The sequence below is a fragment of the Oryzias latipes genome, chromosome 17 (genome assembly GCF_002234675.1).
Source record: "Oryzias latipes chromosome 17, ASM223467v1".
Classification (NCBI taxonomy): domain Eukaryota; kingdom Metazoa; phylum Chordata; class Actinopteri; order Beloniformes; family Adrianichthyidae; genus Oryzias; species Oryzias latipes.
In genome coordinates, this window is record NC_019875.2 from 7,207,195 (window position 1) to 7,223,218 (window position 16,024).

The 16,024-nt window shown below is 40.6% G+C and overlaps 1 protein-coding gene across 4 annotated transcripts in view; it reads right to left on the reverse strand.

Annotated features, from left to right (window-relative positions):
• Window positions 1-16,024, reverse strand: part of pfkp (phosphofructokinase, platelet) — a 105,471-nt gene that overhangs the window by 5,911 nt on the left and 83,536 nt on the right. The window contains exons 8-16 of one of the 4 annotated variants that reach the window (XM_004078738.3): window positions 13,792-13,887; window positions 13,300-13,392; window positions 13,094-13,219; window positions 11,628-11,692; window positions 11,360-11,429; window positions 8,737-8,883; window positions 6,136-6,206; window positions 5,956-6,043; window positions 1,022-1,174 (exon numbers count right to left, since the gene is read on the reverse strand). In XM_004078738.3, the coding sequence (XP_004078786.1) occupies window positions 1,022-1,174; window positions 5,956-6,043; window positions 6,136-6,206; window positions 8,737-8,883; window positions 11,360-11,429; window positions 11,628-11,692; window positions 13,094-13,219; window positions 13,300-13,392; window positions 13,792-13,887 (909 nt within the window). Of the gene's footprint in view, window positions 1-1,021; window positions 1,175-3,786; window positions 3,940-5,955; window positions 6,044-6,135; window positions 6,207-8,736; window positions 8,884-11,359; window positions 11,430-11,627; window positions 11,693-13,093; window positions 13,220-13,299; window positions 13,393-13,791; window positions 13,888-14,223; window positions 14,320-16,024 lie in introns of all 4 variants that reach the window. The other 3 variants (XM_004078740.3, XM_004078741.3, XM_011486176.3) reach the window with 3 other exon arrangements.

Below are 16,024 nucleotides of genomic sequence, written 5' to 3' on the forward strand. Positions count from 1 at the left end.
GATCAGAAGACCATGAAATAAAGAGTCACCGGTGAATCTTTGCTTAAATCGCATTTGACCATCTTCACATGCACACAGAAGGGCAGAATTCACCCATTTAAACAGGGGGAAAAAAATCTCAGAGCAGGAACTGACATGCAGAAGAATTACAGCTTCAATTGCAGACAGTTTACTCACAGACAGCTGTGGTGGACTTACTCCAGGTCAGGAAGCCTTCTTACAGCAACGTTAACAAGACCTTCTGTGCCTGCTCTCACCTCACAAGTATACCAGTACAGCTTGTTGTGAATGATCAAAACTGGCTCCTTTGCATGGTTTGCTATTTGAAACATTAAAGTGTTCTAAGTTAAATAAATCAAGTTTATACTTTTCTCATATGAAGGCACTGACTGTATAAAAGAGCTGGACTGAGTGACTCCTCCCCCCTGGTGTTCCTAACAGGAAGTAGGCTCCAAGAAGCCAATATCCCACAGACTTCTATTAAAAATAAACAGCTATTAATCATTCATTCTGTTTGTCAGAATAGACATTCGTGCTCTGCCAGCCTTTTTTTAACATGTTCTTGATAATCCTATTTTAAAAAAATATTTTTTCTGTAGATCAAGTTATTCAAGCTATAAACTGACCAATCAGATGCCTCAAGAAAAGTAAATAAAAGTGGTCTCAAGCTAGTTGTTCAAAATATTTGATTGACAGCTTTTGTATAACCCATGTTCAAGTGGTAGAGGTGAGGACTTCTAACAAGCTCACTCCTGATTGGTGCGAGTTGTTGCTATAGAAACAATGACTCAGACTGACGTGGACTATTCAGTGCTTACTGAAGTCGTCTGTCTCCAACATGGCGGCGTCTGTATTACGAAAAAAAATGCCGACTGAATTGGAGCTGGAAGTGTGTCCTTTTCAATGGGTGACATCACACACTCACTCCAGTTCTCGAATACAGTCAATGTATGAAGCTGGTCTTTAGATCTTTTGGGGAGAAGAGCTTCGAAAATGAACCCTTAGGTCCCTGGAGCCTTACCTCTACGATAGCGTTGAGTGATGTGTCTGCTCCCAGACTGTGGTCGGTGCCAGGCACATTGTTACTAATGGTGGCGGGCAGAATGCACATCGGAATGCAAAACTCTTCATGGTGGGCGCGGGCCTCGTACAGCTCCAGCAGAGACTCAAAGGCCTGATGGAGGTGGCCGTAACATGTAGTTAGAGGGAAGCCTGCAAAACTGTAGCCACAGGCTGCCGGAGACACCCTCAGACTGCTTTATCTTGTATCCTTTGTTGCCGTGGCAACAGATGTGTTTGGTTAAAACTCATCTGTGTCACTGGTACATATGTCATTAGTTATTTATAGGATGAACAGTTTGAACAGAAAACAGGGAGGAAGGGTGGAGAGCAGTCACCTCCAGGTGTCATGGGTCACGTAGATGCTGGTATGTTTCTGGAAACTCTTTCCTGACCTCTTAAAGTTATATTTTGACCCTTTTTAAGAGTAAAACGATGGTTTTAATCTCCATTTTACTAATCTGTTAACCCTTGTGCCATCCTAGGCACTTTAACATTGTGAGTTGGGTCATCTAGACCCACTAGACAATGCTCTGAACCTTTTTTCTTCAATGATTTGTGATCTTCACTGGTGTCCATGGATAACATGAAATCTTTCCACCTTTATCCACCTTTGTCATAGTAGGGAGAACACGTCAATGGAAGTGTGGGGTCATAGGCTAGCACAAGGGTTAAGAAATCAGGATACAGATCTTTGTAAATTCAGCTCAAGATCAAAGCCAAAAAGGCAGAAATTAGTCTGAAAAATACCTCTGTTATGAGAGAATGTATATTACAGATCTTTAAGTTGGAGTTTGGCTGTTCTCTGTTCAAATGTTGCAACAAAAGAAACTTAACCCATGGGAACCCAGACCATTTTTCTTGAAAATAAAAATGTGTATTTTCCCACAGAATCCATTTCTGATAGTTTTCTGCCACACCCATGGGGTTCTTAAAACAGACAGTAAGAACCTCGGGAGGACAGACATTTGGGCCCTCAGTTCTGTCGGCATGCTGAGCTTTGAGTGAAGATTAAAGGATACAAGAAAAGGCAGTGGGGTCCGTAAACTCACAGCTTTGTAACATGGGCAGCTGGCTGGCTCTCTCCAGGACCTAGAGGTGTTTTTTGGGCTTCTCCTTCAGTTGGGGGAATGGAATGGGGGTGGGGGCTCGGTAGGGTAAATCGTGGTTGGCACCTATCAGTGTTGACGTGCTGAGATAAAAACTGAGGTGTGACTCTCAGAGTTCAGAGCAACGTCTCCTTTAATGTGACCTATAGTTACAGGAAGTGACAGCAGAAGCTGGGCTGCAGTTCCAAACCTCCACCAGAGAGACGTTTGTCTGAGGCTGCGGGGCGCGTTACCTTCACTGACCCTAGCAAAGACAGGAAAGGACTGGCCCAGAGCACCATCCACCCATCAGCTGTTTAGTAAGCACACTCACAGCGGGGTGGTGTGGACATACAAACATCATGCCTTGGAAACATGCAACATTTGACTGCATGCTCTGGCACTTACCTGACCCCTCCTGGCCAGCTTGCTTCTAACAACAAACAACTACAAGAATTTGTCACCTGGAGCAGCTAAAGCTGTCACTCAATTCAAGCATAAAAGTTGTAAAAAAAAATCATTAAAATATATTTTCTAGAGAAGGAGCTTTAGGGAAATACATTTCCTAGAAATGGGGCATCCTTTAGTTCTGGCAAAAAATTGTTTTGTTTCAAGGCTTCACATATGAATCAAATGGATTTGTGTTAGAAACCAGCTTCCGTTGAATAAATACCTTAAAAACACCACCAACTCAGTTGCTATACTGCAATTGTGGACAACATGATAGATAGATATCAGAAATGTAAAAGCTAATATTGCTTTAGACTGATGACACTGTGATGGAGATGACAGAATCTCTATCAAATTTGATCATCAAGGACAGTGATGACTTTAAATTTAACTGGTTTATTGTCTGTCTTTGTGTCTTGTTGACCTTATTGCTTGACACAGAGAGAATACGTGTTAATAATTTTATTGTTTATTAATGAAATAAATTGTTTGTTTGTTGATACACATTTAGTGTGTTAATAGTGGATATTTCTTGCAATAAAAGTGATCTAGGAAACTATTTGTTGACTTTGTTTCTTTTGAATCTTTTGCTTCATCATCTGAACAAAAACAAGCAGAAGAGGTGAACCTTCCCTCTGAAATAATGCTTTCTGTCACCTAACATGATGATTGTCTTGTATACCACTTTCCTCCACTGGTTACTCCTCATTCATTAGCTGCAGCGGAACGAGGTGCAGGCTCTGTAGCCGTTACCATGACAACACGTCACACCGCATATCAAATAGTCCACTTCTGGTGAATAACAGTTTAAATATTAAAAAATAAGAGAATTAAATTACTATTAATTGATTTAATATTCCTTTCTTTCGTAATTGAGCATGGTATAAGCTGCTATAATACTGCCCTTCGAGGTTTATCAGAAAATTATCAGAAATGAATAGATGGTGTGGAGGCATGATAGTCTGATGGATGCTTCTGCGGTTTCTTCCGCATGCTGCAAACTACCCTGTCATTTGTCAATGACAAATCAATTATAATATTCTGTGTTTTTACTGAAGTACATCTCCTGCCTTTTATTGTATAGAAGCAAGCTGCCAGTCATCGAGGCTCCAAATGCTCACAGACTGGGTGATGTGCGACTGTTGACACCTGCAAACACACAAGTGTACTCTAACCCAGCCTCACTTACGTCAGTAATGGCATTCAGAGCCGTGTCTGAGCCAATGCTGAGGTCAGAACCTGGTATGTTATTGGAGACGGTGGCAGGGACCATCACCATCGGCACACAGAATTCGGGATATTCGTCCCGTGCTGAGGACAGTTCCAGTAATCCCACGTAGGCCTGCAGCAGTGAGAGCCAGCTTCTTATTGGTTGGTGTTGAGGATGTGCACAGATAATAGAAAAGTGGAAAGGGCTGCAGTCTTTAAAACAACACAGCACGCAAAAAGATGGGTGAGTCAAGAGGGAAAATGGTGATGAAATGGTTAAATGAAAAATGTTTCATTTCTGCAAATGCATGAAGTGTTGGATTATTTCTGCACCACAGTTGTATAAAAGTGGGTGGAGTCAAACATGCCGATGCTAAATGTTGTGACATGGTACCAGTGATGTCACAAAAACCATGCAGATCTCAACACCACATTAGGTAAATCAACGCATGTTTTTATTTAAGAAATGAGTTTGATTTGTGTGATTTTTTTGTTTTATTGTCGACAATTAATGGTTTAAAAAAAAGAATAAATTAGATCAAGTTACTGTATTTTTATTTGAAGTTTGAGTATACTAAGTGCAGTTTCAAATTTTAATTTAAGGACCTGAATCCAGCGAGTCGGAGTAACACATTCTCTGAACTACCGTAACTCTTCAAGTAGACACACAAGTAAAAGTAATTCCAACTGAACCTGATAGCAACTGATTCTGATTGGATTCTGATTCCATCTAGAGTAAAGTATATCAATACAAAGCTACCTTTCTCTGCATCAGAATCCGTTTGTTTGTGTTACTTCTCTTAGAGTTACAGTAGTTCAAACAATGTCACTCAGCACTAAAGCTAACACTTCTGTGTTAAAGAGTTAGGATGTATCTTCTTCCATGTATTGGCACAACTAATGTGAATGCATCAAATGTTATTTAGTCTCAATACAGTGAGAAGCTTGGATATGCTCAGAATTTTGAAAGAATATAAATTAAGTGGGTGGGGCTTTAACAAGATAGGGCGGGGCCTGTTGATATCTGTCATGCAGTGGGCAAATGAGATGCAGCGATGGGACCAACAGGGCTCAGGGGCACATGTTCTGGACGGAGAAGCCAAAGGGAGAGAGCCAAGCCAACACAGCAGGGAAACACACACAGGAAGTCGATGCTGTTCAACCTCACAGGAAAGACAAACATAGAGAAAAATGTTCATTGTGGGGCCAAGCTGCAAAAATGGGGCTTCCTGCAAACTGTCAGGGGTATTAGAAATACAAACATCCGGCTAACTCTTTCTGTTTAATTGTTTTGAGTGATTAAACCTACTTTTTATCTGATGAGATCTTATAATAAATACAACAGAAAAGAACCCTTTGGCTCTGAATTTCTTCAAACTATTATTGGTTCTTCGTGTCGACAAATGTTTGTCTTCATGAATTTAATCCAGAATTTCTTTGCTGAAGTTTTTTTGTTCTACTGAAGCTGAAAAACGCAGAAACTCAATCTCAAAATTGCGTTCTCATGACATGCATGTCAACCCCAGGCTAATTTTAGCACATGTTCTCCAAAGTGGTTACAAAGCATCTGAGCACTACAATATTTTTGTCTGAAACCATTGACTGACATCACTAATGAAATGTTCCAGAGAGCTAAAGCTCAATAAACATGGTGTCCAGAGTCCTGTGTTGGCTCATCTTTAGATCATAGTGCGTTCCTACTAAAATCTGGAATTTAGAAATGCCAAGTATCAATTCAAACAGACTTTTGTAATGTTTCATGTTTCTAATCTTTGACTTTGCAGCTTGGCCAATAAATGAACCCATTAAGAAACAGGAAGAGTGTTTCACAATGACATTAACCCACTCAGGCTGGATGCAGTACTGCAGTCTTAAAGGGCACCCCAGATCCAAGTGGGTTAAATCGTTCAGACCAGAGGTCGCCCTTCTACCCATATCTAAATGTTGCCTCCAGTCTGAATGGGTTTACTGACATTTTGACTCTTTCTAAGCTGCTGTTTTAAAAAAAAAAAAAAAAAAAAAAAAAGATTTAAAAAGCTAGGGGGGAAAAAAATCAACAGTTAATGCATGAGATGAACATATCTGCAAACTGGAAAAGTTGAAATGAGTGCATCTCGTGCACCTAGGACAATATAACTACGTGACACACCTCAAATCCTCCAATCACAAGCAAAGCGTTGATGTTATGGATTCTCATCTGCTCAGCAATCTTAGCCAAACGTTTCGCAGGTAGGGTTCTATCAAAATAAAAGATTTGATTTAATCACTTCCCCCTTTTTTTTTTTTTTTACATTTTTTGTTGTGTATCTGTTTTATTTTGCAGACTTACCTTTTTGTTCCCAGCAGGGACCCACCCTGACCCGTCCAGCCACCGACATCCCCCCACTTGATCTCCTTGATCTAATAAAGAAAAAGATTTGTTATTGTTCCAAAGTATTTAAATTCTTTAAATAGTTCATTCCTGTGTGTGCAGTTTGTGTGTGAAAGAGGAACTTTCAAAGTTTTGTCTTTTCAAAACAAACAAGTTTGGCCAATTTTGTTCTTTGCTTTAATCTGTGTCCTACTTAGATGGGATTGTCTTTACGGATCACAGCTTCACTTTTTTATCACAGCTAATCCCCAACCAATCTCCTTATAGGTTCTTCTTTTTTACGAAAAGTTTGTAGCTCTGGGAACTTTTCTTCACCTGAGCGCACAAAGAGTTTCCATGCAACCTGATGGAGGCGATTGCTGTGCATGAGAATGCACGTCATCACTGAAGTGGGTGGAGTATAATTGGCTTACAGTAAGCAGCACTGTTTATCTGGACACTCTTGGTGTTATCAGGGAGGTCAGCACAGCTTGGCGGCGGGGGGGGGGACTTGTTGGTTTTTGCTGCTTAATGGTTTTATCCCCCCCTTCTTCTATCACCCACCCCCCTTCTAACATCTCTTCTCTTCTTCCCTTCTTTCCTTTTCCATCTAGTCCAACACAAACATTTTACAATTATGATTAAGAAAAATAAAGTTTTGCACTTCCTGATCGTAGGTAATCAGGGCATGACATGCCTTAGAGTTTTACATCAGCCTAGTCTCAGCAGACAAAGAAAAATTAGGTTGTAGTGTTGAAATTCTTTAAATACTAGAGATAAATACCTTTGCTCTAAAAACAGGGGGCTAAAATGAAAGAAACTTATTCAATAAAAATGCCATAAAGAACTACAGTGCACTATACTGTTGAAATTAAAAGATTTGAAATTATTGGAGTGTGTTGATGTAACAACACACTCAAAAAATCCATATCTATATCTGCCTGACAATGAATCCTTTTACCTGTGTTTGGTATCACAGTTAACCTTTGTGCTTTCCTAGGCACTTTAACATTGGGAGTTGGGTCATCTAGACCCACTAGACAGTGCTCTGAACCTTTTTTCTTCAATGATTTGTGATCTTCACTGGTGTTCATGGATAACATGAAATCTTCCCACCTTCATCCACCTTTGTCATGGTAGGGAGAACACGTCAATGTTAGGGTGGGGTCATCTAAGATAGCACAAGGGCTAAAGAGGGATTTCAACATGACACTTTTGTTTATTTGAGGCAGAAAATGTGGCTTTATCAAAAATCTGGAGTGCCTTTTTATTTTTTGGAAACAGTCTCCAAAAACATTTTAAACCCTTGTGACTCTGCAGATCCACAGGGTTTTTTTATGTTGCAAACAAGGTTGGGAGTTACAGGCATTGTGAATATGCTAACGCAGCTAAAGTGGCTAACACATAGAGTGTTACATACACATTCTAAAACTAATATGAATGTAATATATAAAGTCTGACTGACTGACAGACATATATTTTTTTTACTTGTTCTGTCCAACGGCTGAGCAGACAGATGAGAGCTGAAGGTCTCTTTTGTTGGACATATTTTACTTTAACAACAGGAGTTATGAATCTTCTGACAAACCAGAGGTATGTCTGAATAAACCCCTTTTGTAATCAGGGCCAAACTTTATTTATTTTGATCAAACTTGTAAAATTTTTGTGTTGGACCGGACGGAAAAAGAAAGGTGGGAAGAAGAGAAGGGATGTTAGAAGGGGGGTGGGGGGAGGGATGAAACCATGAAGCAGCATAAAGCAACAAGTTTCTGGATGTTTATAATCATTACGGTTAGGTTCAGATCTAATACAAATCTCGAAGGGGCGGATCCTGTCCACAGACAGACTTATCTCTGATTCTTTTGTCTCAATGCGCCTTATAGTTTGGTGAACCTTATGCATGACCAGTGACGTGCGGTGAGGTTGATGACTGGTGAGGCACTGACCTCTCTGGAGTCAGATTTACAATTGCATGAACTGATAATTTCACCATTCATCCAACCACATGTCTCTGTTAACATTGAGTCCTGACGTCAGACATGAGGCACAGCGCTTCAGAGCCTCACCCGGAGTTTCCGCTCTGTTTGTGACCGTGCAACACTCAATTTCGGCAATTTTAACCTCAGAAACTGTGGAAAACATGTTGAGTTGACTGAAAATGTATATTCAACTTAGATCAGTGGAAAATAATATTTACTTAATTTACCTTTTTCTATTTTATCACGATTTGCCTCACCTGACCGCACGTCACTGTACATGACATAAGGCGCACTATAGTGTGGAAAATAAGATGATGTGGAGTTCAAGCAGAAAAACACTGCTTGACAGAAGCAAAACAAAGATTGCATTTAATAATCTGGATCATTTTCACATCTTTTAGACAAATATTCTGTGGACTGATGAGCCAAAAAAAAGAAAATTATTTGAAACAATGAAACATGGTGATGATAATGTGATGATCTGGGCTGTTTCGTAGCTTCACGAATGTCCTTTATTGGAAGAGTGCTGTGCCAGAGTTGAAAATTTGGATTTTATTCTTTAGAAATTGTAAATGCCTGAATCTTTAGGCCACACACTGACCTGTCCTTTAGCAAATCCCTCGAAGCCATCATTGACAGCAAACATTTTGTGACCCTCGGTGATTCCCACCCTGACAGCAGAGCGGACAGCAGCATTCATACCTGCTGCCGGTGCACCAACGTTCAACACTGCTACATTGAAGGAGCTCTGAAGGTGACAGAGAGCAGCATTCATAAACACATCACTCATGGAAAGCAGGAAATGAACAGTAGAGAAACAGCTTCAGGCTGATGAACACCATTATATCAGATGAGTATAATTAAACCATGTACCCATTAATAGCATTCAAATTAATAACATGTTTAGGAGCTGATGAAGGCCCAGTAATTTCCTTTTTCACAATAAAACCCATTTTCTTTGAGAAAACACAAGACTTTGGAACTTTCTAATGCTATGAAGAGACAGGCAGGAAAGTTTCCCATGTTCACATTGGGTGCTTTCTATCCACTGCCTCTTTAGCAAACCATCCATGTCTCATGATGTGCTAAAGAGCCTCACAGCACAACAGCAGCAGGCAAAGAGAGCCTTGCATGCAGGAAGCCCCATGCTGCTGAAAGATGCAGCAAAGCATCATACCTGAGTTCATCTGTTGAAAACTAACTCAGTCCCACCTGATGATCCTTTCAGGTCAACAGCATACTTGTAGATTGGAATCTAAAAAACATGCTGTCTAACAGTTAGTCTAATGCGGTGATGGATTTCTGCATACAGGTCGACAGAAGCATTTAATTGGCTCTATTTTAAATTATCTACTTTTTTCCACTTTTTTATTTTGGTAATATCCCAATAATGGGAGCAAAACCAAACTATCCAGGCTTCTGTTTTCTTTAAATCAGCTTCTTTGTTTTTAACCTTCTAAACCGGAGAGAAACTGTCACAGAGAGTTGGGTAGCAGCCAACGGTGACCTCACTCATCAATGGCGCACCCTTCAACACAAAGCCAATGAGGGGCCACCTCTAAGTGGCGAAGATAACGAGGATGAATGAGTGCTTGTCTTTTCTCTTGTTGTAAAAAGGAATTTCAGTGCTGTGTGAAACAAGTTAGAGGATGTTTTTTTTTTCCTACGGACTAATGGCTCCACCTTCAACACCCAAACCACCACCTGAATCCCCATGTAGGGCCACAAAGTATATTCACCTAATGACCGTGGAAATGTGGGTTTAACCAAAAAGAACATGGACACTTTCTGGTTTAAGCAAGCAGCACTTCCAAACACCATCAGCACAGAGCCAAAATTTAACAGGCAGAGTTTAGATTGATGTCAAGCATATCTTAGCTGGAATGGCGAGCATCAACTGCTGGGATGCCTATGCTGCAGCATTAAGGACCCACTCTGATACAAATCCAGTTTTCTGTGTTTTTAATGTGTTCTTGTGGCATTTTTCTGATGATGGAGGACATATGTAAAAATAACTAAACTTAAAATTGAATTTCTGAGTATTTCCTTATTCAAATTGTTGTGATGGAGGAGCAGACAAATAGGATGTCGTTTGAAAAAGATTGCATTTGTGTCGTAGAAAATACGCTGGGCAGACCACAAGCTTCTTGCTCCTCTCCATTCTGATGTATCCACTTGTTGATGACTAGATCCATGTACATCTTTGTATTCTTCATCTGAGCTTGTATCTGGATCAATACTGTGTGACTGGATAGCTCCCATATTGCTCACCATTTTTGTTGCACTGGTGATTGTGAGGGTTCTGTTGCTTAGTCTGGTTTTTATACTGATTTGGTCATGTTCTGAGTTGCCCTCGGTGTATATAAGTGTCTGGTTTTTCAGTTCGTCAGTGTCAGGTCATCTGCTCTTTTCTCCTTTGTCACCTTTTTGCTTCTCCCCATAGTTTAGTAATGTTTCAGTTTGTTTATTGTTATATTTCCTGTCCTGCATTTTGGGTTCAGTTCCTGACAGCAATGTTACGTTGGGGATGTGAGGGGCTATTAGCTAACGGAAAAGAGTGTAAACAGATGGGTGAGGGCAAATGGGGGCAGTTCCAGTGGTCCCGCCTACAACTCAGAGGTGAATTTCTGATGAAAGCATCAGTTTGTTTTTTTCAACATTTTGGCTAAAATCCGCATAATCCTGATTAAAAGACCACTAGGAAGGCTTTTACAAAAGATGAATAGATGATCAGAGTGGGACTTTAAAGCATATCTATCTGCTTCGAACAGAGCTGTGCAGAAATATTAGCAAAGCCAGGACTGTCATTTTTTGGCACATGAAAACATTCCATATGAATTCAGTTAAACAGGTTTTCAAATCTGCGTTTGCAGCAGTCAATTTTTATCGCAGCTGGGAGGGGCTGAAAGCAAAACCGGACAATCTAATTTGTTGAACTACACCTGCAGAAGCTCTAGAAACTGCCTGTTCAGCAGCTCCCTAGCTACCCATCACATACATGGCACTGCTCTCCATCCCCAGCCTCCTCCTCCACTCCCTTCAACCAATTACAAAAAGACAGGCTCTGTTAGTGTCACAAAAAGTGCACCTGACCAAACGGTACCTTGGGCTAATTAATAAATCTCACAGCGGCTGGTGAAAAAGACAGATTACATGAATGTAAAAAGATAGTTACATAACTAGTTGCTTTGATTGTATTCTCTTGCGAAAATGTAAATGCTCACGTTTGGAAGTTCGGAATCAAGTTTACGGTAGGAAAGCAGTCTGTAGGTGCTCAGGTTGTTCTCAAAGCTCCTGCAGATGGAAAAAAAAGAGTTAGTTTGAGTTTTGTGCCTCATGTAAAAGAGGAAGTCGTGGTCAATAATGACAAGGCAAAAATTTTGCAAACCTTGCTACAGTCTCACAGACAGAATCCACATGCAGCACAGGAATAGCTGAGCAAGAACTAGCTTGTTTCTCCTGCAAGTAGCTCAGAATCTGCTTTAAACGTACCTGCCACGCAGACGGACCGCCTCATCAAACTTCTTCTCATCCATGGCTTTCTGTACTTCTTGGGTCTGATGGAAAGCAAAAACAATTACGTTGATTATAATAAAGTTAAATAATTCTGTTTTGTATTGTGTACATTTGTTAGATTAACTCTGTATTGATCTAGAGTCCCTCTGCAATCTCAAATGTATTTTTGTGATAATTGTGGCAGAAAAAGCTGGAAGTTGCAGCTGTTTTTTCTAAAAGATGTAATAAAAGTTAAGTTAGAAGATTTAAAAACTGTTTGATGTGTGTTCATTGTGGTTTCAAGATGTCAAAGGAAGACTGTGCACTGAGTCATTTTAACCCAATGCCTCTTGGGAGATGTACAGCTGCCGAACGCAGACAGACTCGCTTCTGTGAGCTTTATTGTTCTGTTCACTATGTTCCACGGTCTGATACCGGATCCCGCGGAAAGCTGCACCGCTAAAGACGAGCTTTAGCTGGTATTTTTGTTGGAACTAAGCAACTTTATGAGCAGAATCGGAACAATGGAAGTGAAGACTTTAACTACTTCTGATTGGTTAGACTGATGACGTGTGATTAAGCCTCCAAGAATGATTGGTGGAGACAGTTAAAGAGGCGGGACTTTTCTGAAAACAGCTTTAGCTACGGCTAAATCGTGGTACCGTCATTCTTATCAAAATGTCTTTAATAGAATCAAATAAACACAAAAAAAAAGTTTTATATGATCTTTCATATTCCTAACTACTCAGTGTTTTATCAGGGGCTGTTTGGATGAACACAGAGCTGATTTCCTGGAGATGGAAAATGTTTTTAGATCAGTTAATGAGGTCCATGTCCCACGGCACACCTGACCATATCTCACGGCACAAATGCCGCGTGCATGACAGCTAATGGGACTTCAACTTTAAGTTTAATTTTAAATACGTGTGGCCGACAACTATATCCAGCCAGTCAAACGCACTTAAAATATGTGCGGGCAATGCAGTCATGTGCCGTCTTCTCTTCTCCCACGCCTGAGCTTGTGCACGCTTGGCAGGGCAGATCAGGGAGCTTGCACATGCACTCTGGGGCCGTTCTGACCTCACAACAGCTCATTAATTTAAAAAGAGCCTCTTTGTGACAGTCTGATTGACAGCGATTTAAAAGGAGAAAAACTCAGAAATGCAAAACTGAAATGATTTCTTGTTACATTTTTTCTCTTTCATAAGAAAAATTCCACATGTACATGACAAAAACTTAAAAAGCACGATTTGCAGACAAGGGGTCTTTAACAAACTAATTTAAGGAATTCGTGATCTCATTCAATGACAATTTTAATTAAACTTAATGGTACTAATTTATCCTACAATTCACACAAATTCTCATTTATTGTGGTCACATACCAGTTTTTCAAAAATGTACAAAGAAACTAAAATAGCAGATTCTAAAATACTATTTACAGCATTATTCCCATGTGCTCTTACCATCTGAACACACTCCATGAGTGGAAGTCGCACAGCCTGGTTACCAACCAAAGATACCACGCAGGCGGGGGTGTCGGTGGACGCCTCCAGTAGTGCAAGCACCGCCTCCACACCCATTCGACTTCCCTGAGAAAAGATTTTCAGTAAACTTTGACATAAAGGAAAATTCGATGAAAGGTATAATTTCATTAGCCAATGAAACTTACAAGGATCCTGTCAAAAGCTGAAGGGGTCCCACCTCTTTGCACATGACCCAAAATGGTAACTCTTGTGTCAAAACCCAAGCAGCGCACCACCAGCTGGTTGCAGAAAAAGTATGTATGATTATCATGAAAACTTGCAAAGACATGTATGACTTACTTAACAAAATTTCAATGGAGGTGAGAGATACGTTTAAGAATAGTAAAATGAAAAGAAACTTACAGGTAACAACAATTAAAGAAAATAACAGAGGGGAGGACTCATGCAAAACGTCTCCTGTCATGTTGGTGTGTCAAATGATACACATGCAAGGCGGAGAAAAAAAGGTTTCAAGGTGAAGCATGTGCAAAAACAATGGAAGCAATTTAAGTGAGACAGTAAATGTTAAAAAATGGGTTTTTGTCCTGGTGCACTACAGCATTACTCCATTACAGGAACAATCACACATGTGACTTCAAGAAGGTTTAGACATTTGTTTGTGCCTCCTTTGTACTTACGTCCTTGATACAATCTGGTGTTATTGCTTTGTTGTGGGAATCAATGGCGCCCTCAGCAACAATAATAATGTTAAGTCTTTTCTTATCAGCGCGGTTCTAAAAGGATACAAAAAAGCATATGCATCTGAAACATGACGGAAGAAGTTTGGCAATGACAAAAGCTGGATCAGTTTTATTGACAGTTAATCCTCTTTAACAAAAAGTAATTTCAACCTTGTCCTGAACTGTGTCCATCTTTCACTAAACCCTTGATGGTTTCTTCCAATGTCTTCTGTAAATATTCGGAAGAAACTCAAACAGAAATGGTGCAGTCTCTGTTCCTTAAAAGAGACTTGACCAATCTATTTTTACTGTTTTTTAAACACTTAAAACTACACCTGCTGGTCCAGCTTCTGGCTCCCCTCTGTTGGTCTGACTACCAGCCATACTCACATCCTTTACAAAACTTGAGGTAATGTGCTGTCCTTGTCTGTCTGTAGCTCCTTCAGCAACTATGATAATATTCAACCTGGAACCTCTGGATCGACTCTGTGCAATAACAACATCGTATATGCATATGCGCAGAAATAATTCACATTGATACAACTTTTGATAAGAAAGAAAAGATGTTTTCACAAATACAGCCTAATTTACTAAACATTTGTGTGTGAGAATGTGTGAAATCCTGTTATGTGATTTACCATCTGGAAACACCAGGAACGCATCTTTAAACAGAACCTTTTGGTGTCTGTTTGTGTAACCCTTGTGCTATCCTAGGCACTTTAACATTGGGAGTTGGGTCGTCTAGACCCACTAGACAGTGCTCTGAACCTTCTTCAATGATTTGTGATCTTCACTGGTGTCCATGAATTACATAAAATCTTTCCACCTTTATCCACCTTTGTCATGGTAGGGAGTAGAGCCCTGCGCAGGACTATTTTCTTCATCCTGACCAATCCCGCCCGCTCCCGCATTACGCGTTACACTCCCGCCCGCACCCGCAATATGTATGTCCACTCCCGCCCGCACCCGCAAAACTATGAGAATTTATTCCCGCACAGTAATAGAGATGCATTGATTTTGTATCGTCTCCCGTCCCGCAGAAAAAAAACACGTATTTGTATTGATATTATAAAAGAGATTCATGTCCCTCCTCCAGCCTCATCTTTTCATGCATTCCTCTTTACTGTAATGTGCAACTTAATTATTAAATATATTTTCACTAATCCTGTTGCTCCCCGAGGAGCACCCGCTTTCCCAGATGTTTTTGCCATGGGGAAAGTGGGTGCTCCTCGGTTCAGGGAGGTTCTGATTGAGTGATGTTTAGCTTTTCTGGTTCTAATGGTTTTGGAAGAGGTTCTGCCTTCGGTTAAAAATGATCCTCCCGTGTGTGCGTGTGTCCACGCGCAGACAGATGGCCTGAAGCGCGCTGAACCAGCTGGTAAAGACGCAGGTCAAAGTCATTTGAATTTATGGAGGGAAAAAAACATTGTAATGATTCAACAGAGCTGAAAATCTATGAATTATTTTTTTGCTGACGGAAAAATACTTTTTTAGCCTTAGCCTTTTCCAGTTTTTGCTGTTTTGCGCCTCAGTGGGGCATCAGCACGCAGATCTGAACACCATGCGTGTCTCACGATGAACCTCGATTCAGGTTCTTTTCTGCTTCATCAATTGACATCATGCCCCTGCCAGGCAACCTGCTCCTTCATTATCCCACGCAGTGTTGCCAGATAGAGTCACAGCTCTTTCATCCTTGTGCTGCGCTGGAGCGCCCCGACTATCGTGTCAACCTACGATGACCGTATTTTGCGCTCTCTGTGTAAAACAGACTGAGCGCGGGGGAAAACAACTCTCAGCTGCAGAGGATATGAACAGGTGAACAGGTAGAGAGGAAAAGCAGGTTGAGAGGCGGGGGAGGGGCTTTGGCTATATATTCATGAGATTTTCATGGCAACACTGATCCCGCGGGGTTTCTTTTTTGCCGCCCGCTCCCGCACGCAACACAATTCAAACCGCCCGATCCCGCAAGATTTGCGTTGGGTCCCGCGGGACCCAATCCCAATGCAGCCCTCTAGTAGGGAGAACACGTCAATGTATGGGTGGGGTCATCTAAGATAGCACATGGGTTAAACATCAACCTGTTCATTAATGAATGGATTAATAAACTTTATGGATGTAATTCTGGAATGTCTCTAAACTTTAAAAAATAAAAAAGAATGTCACAATCCTAGCTAATGTCCATGCAAAGTAT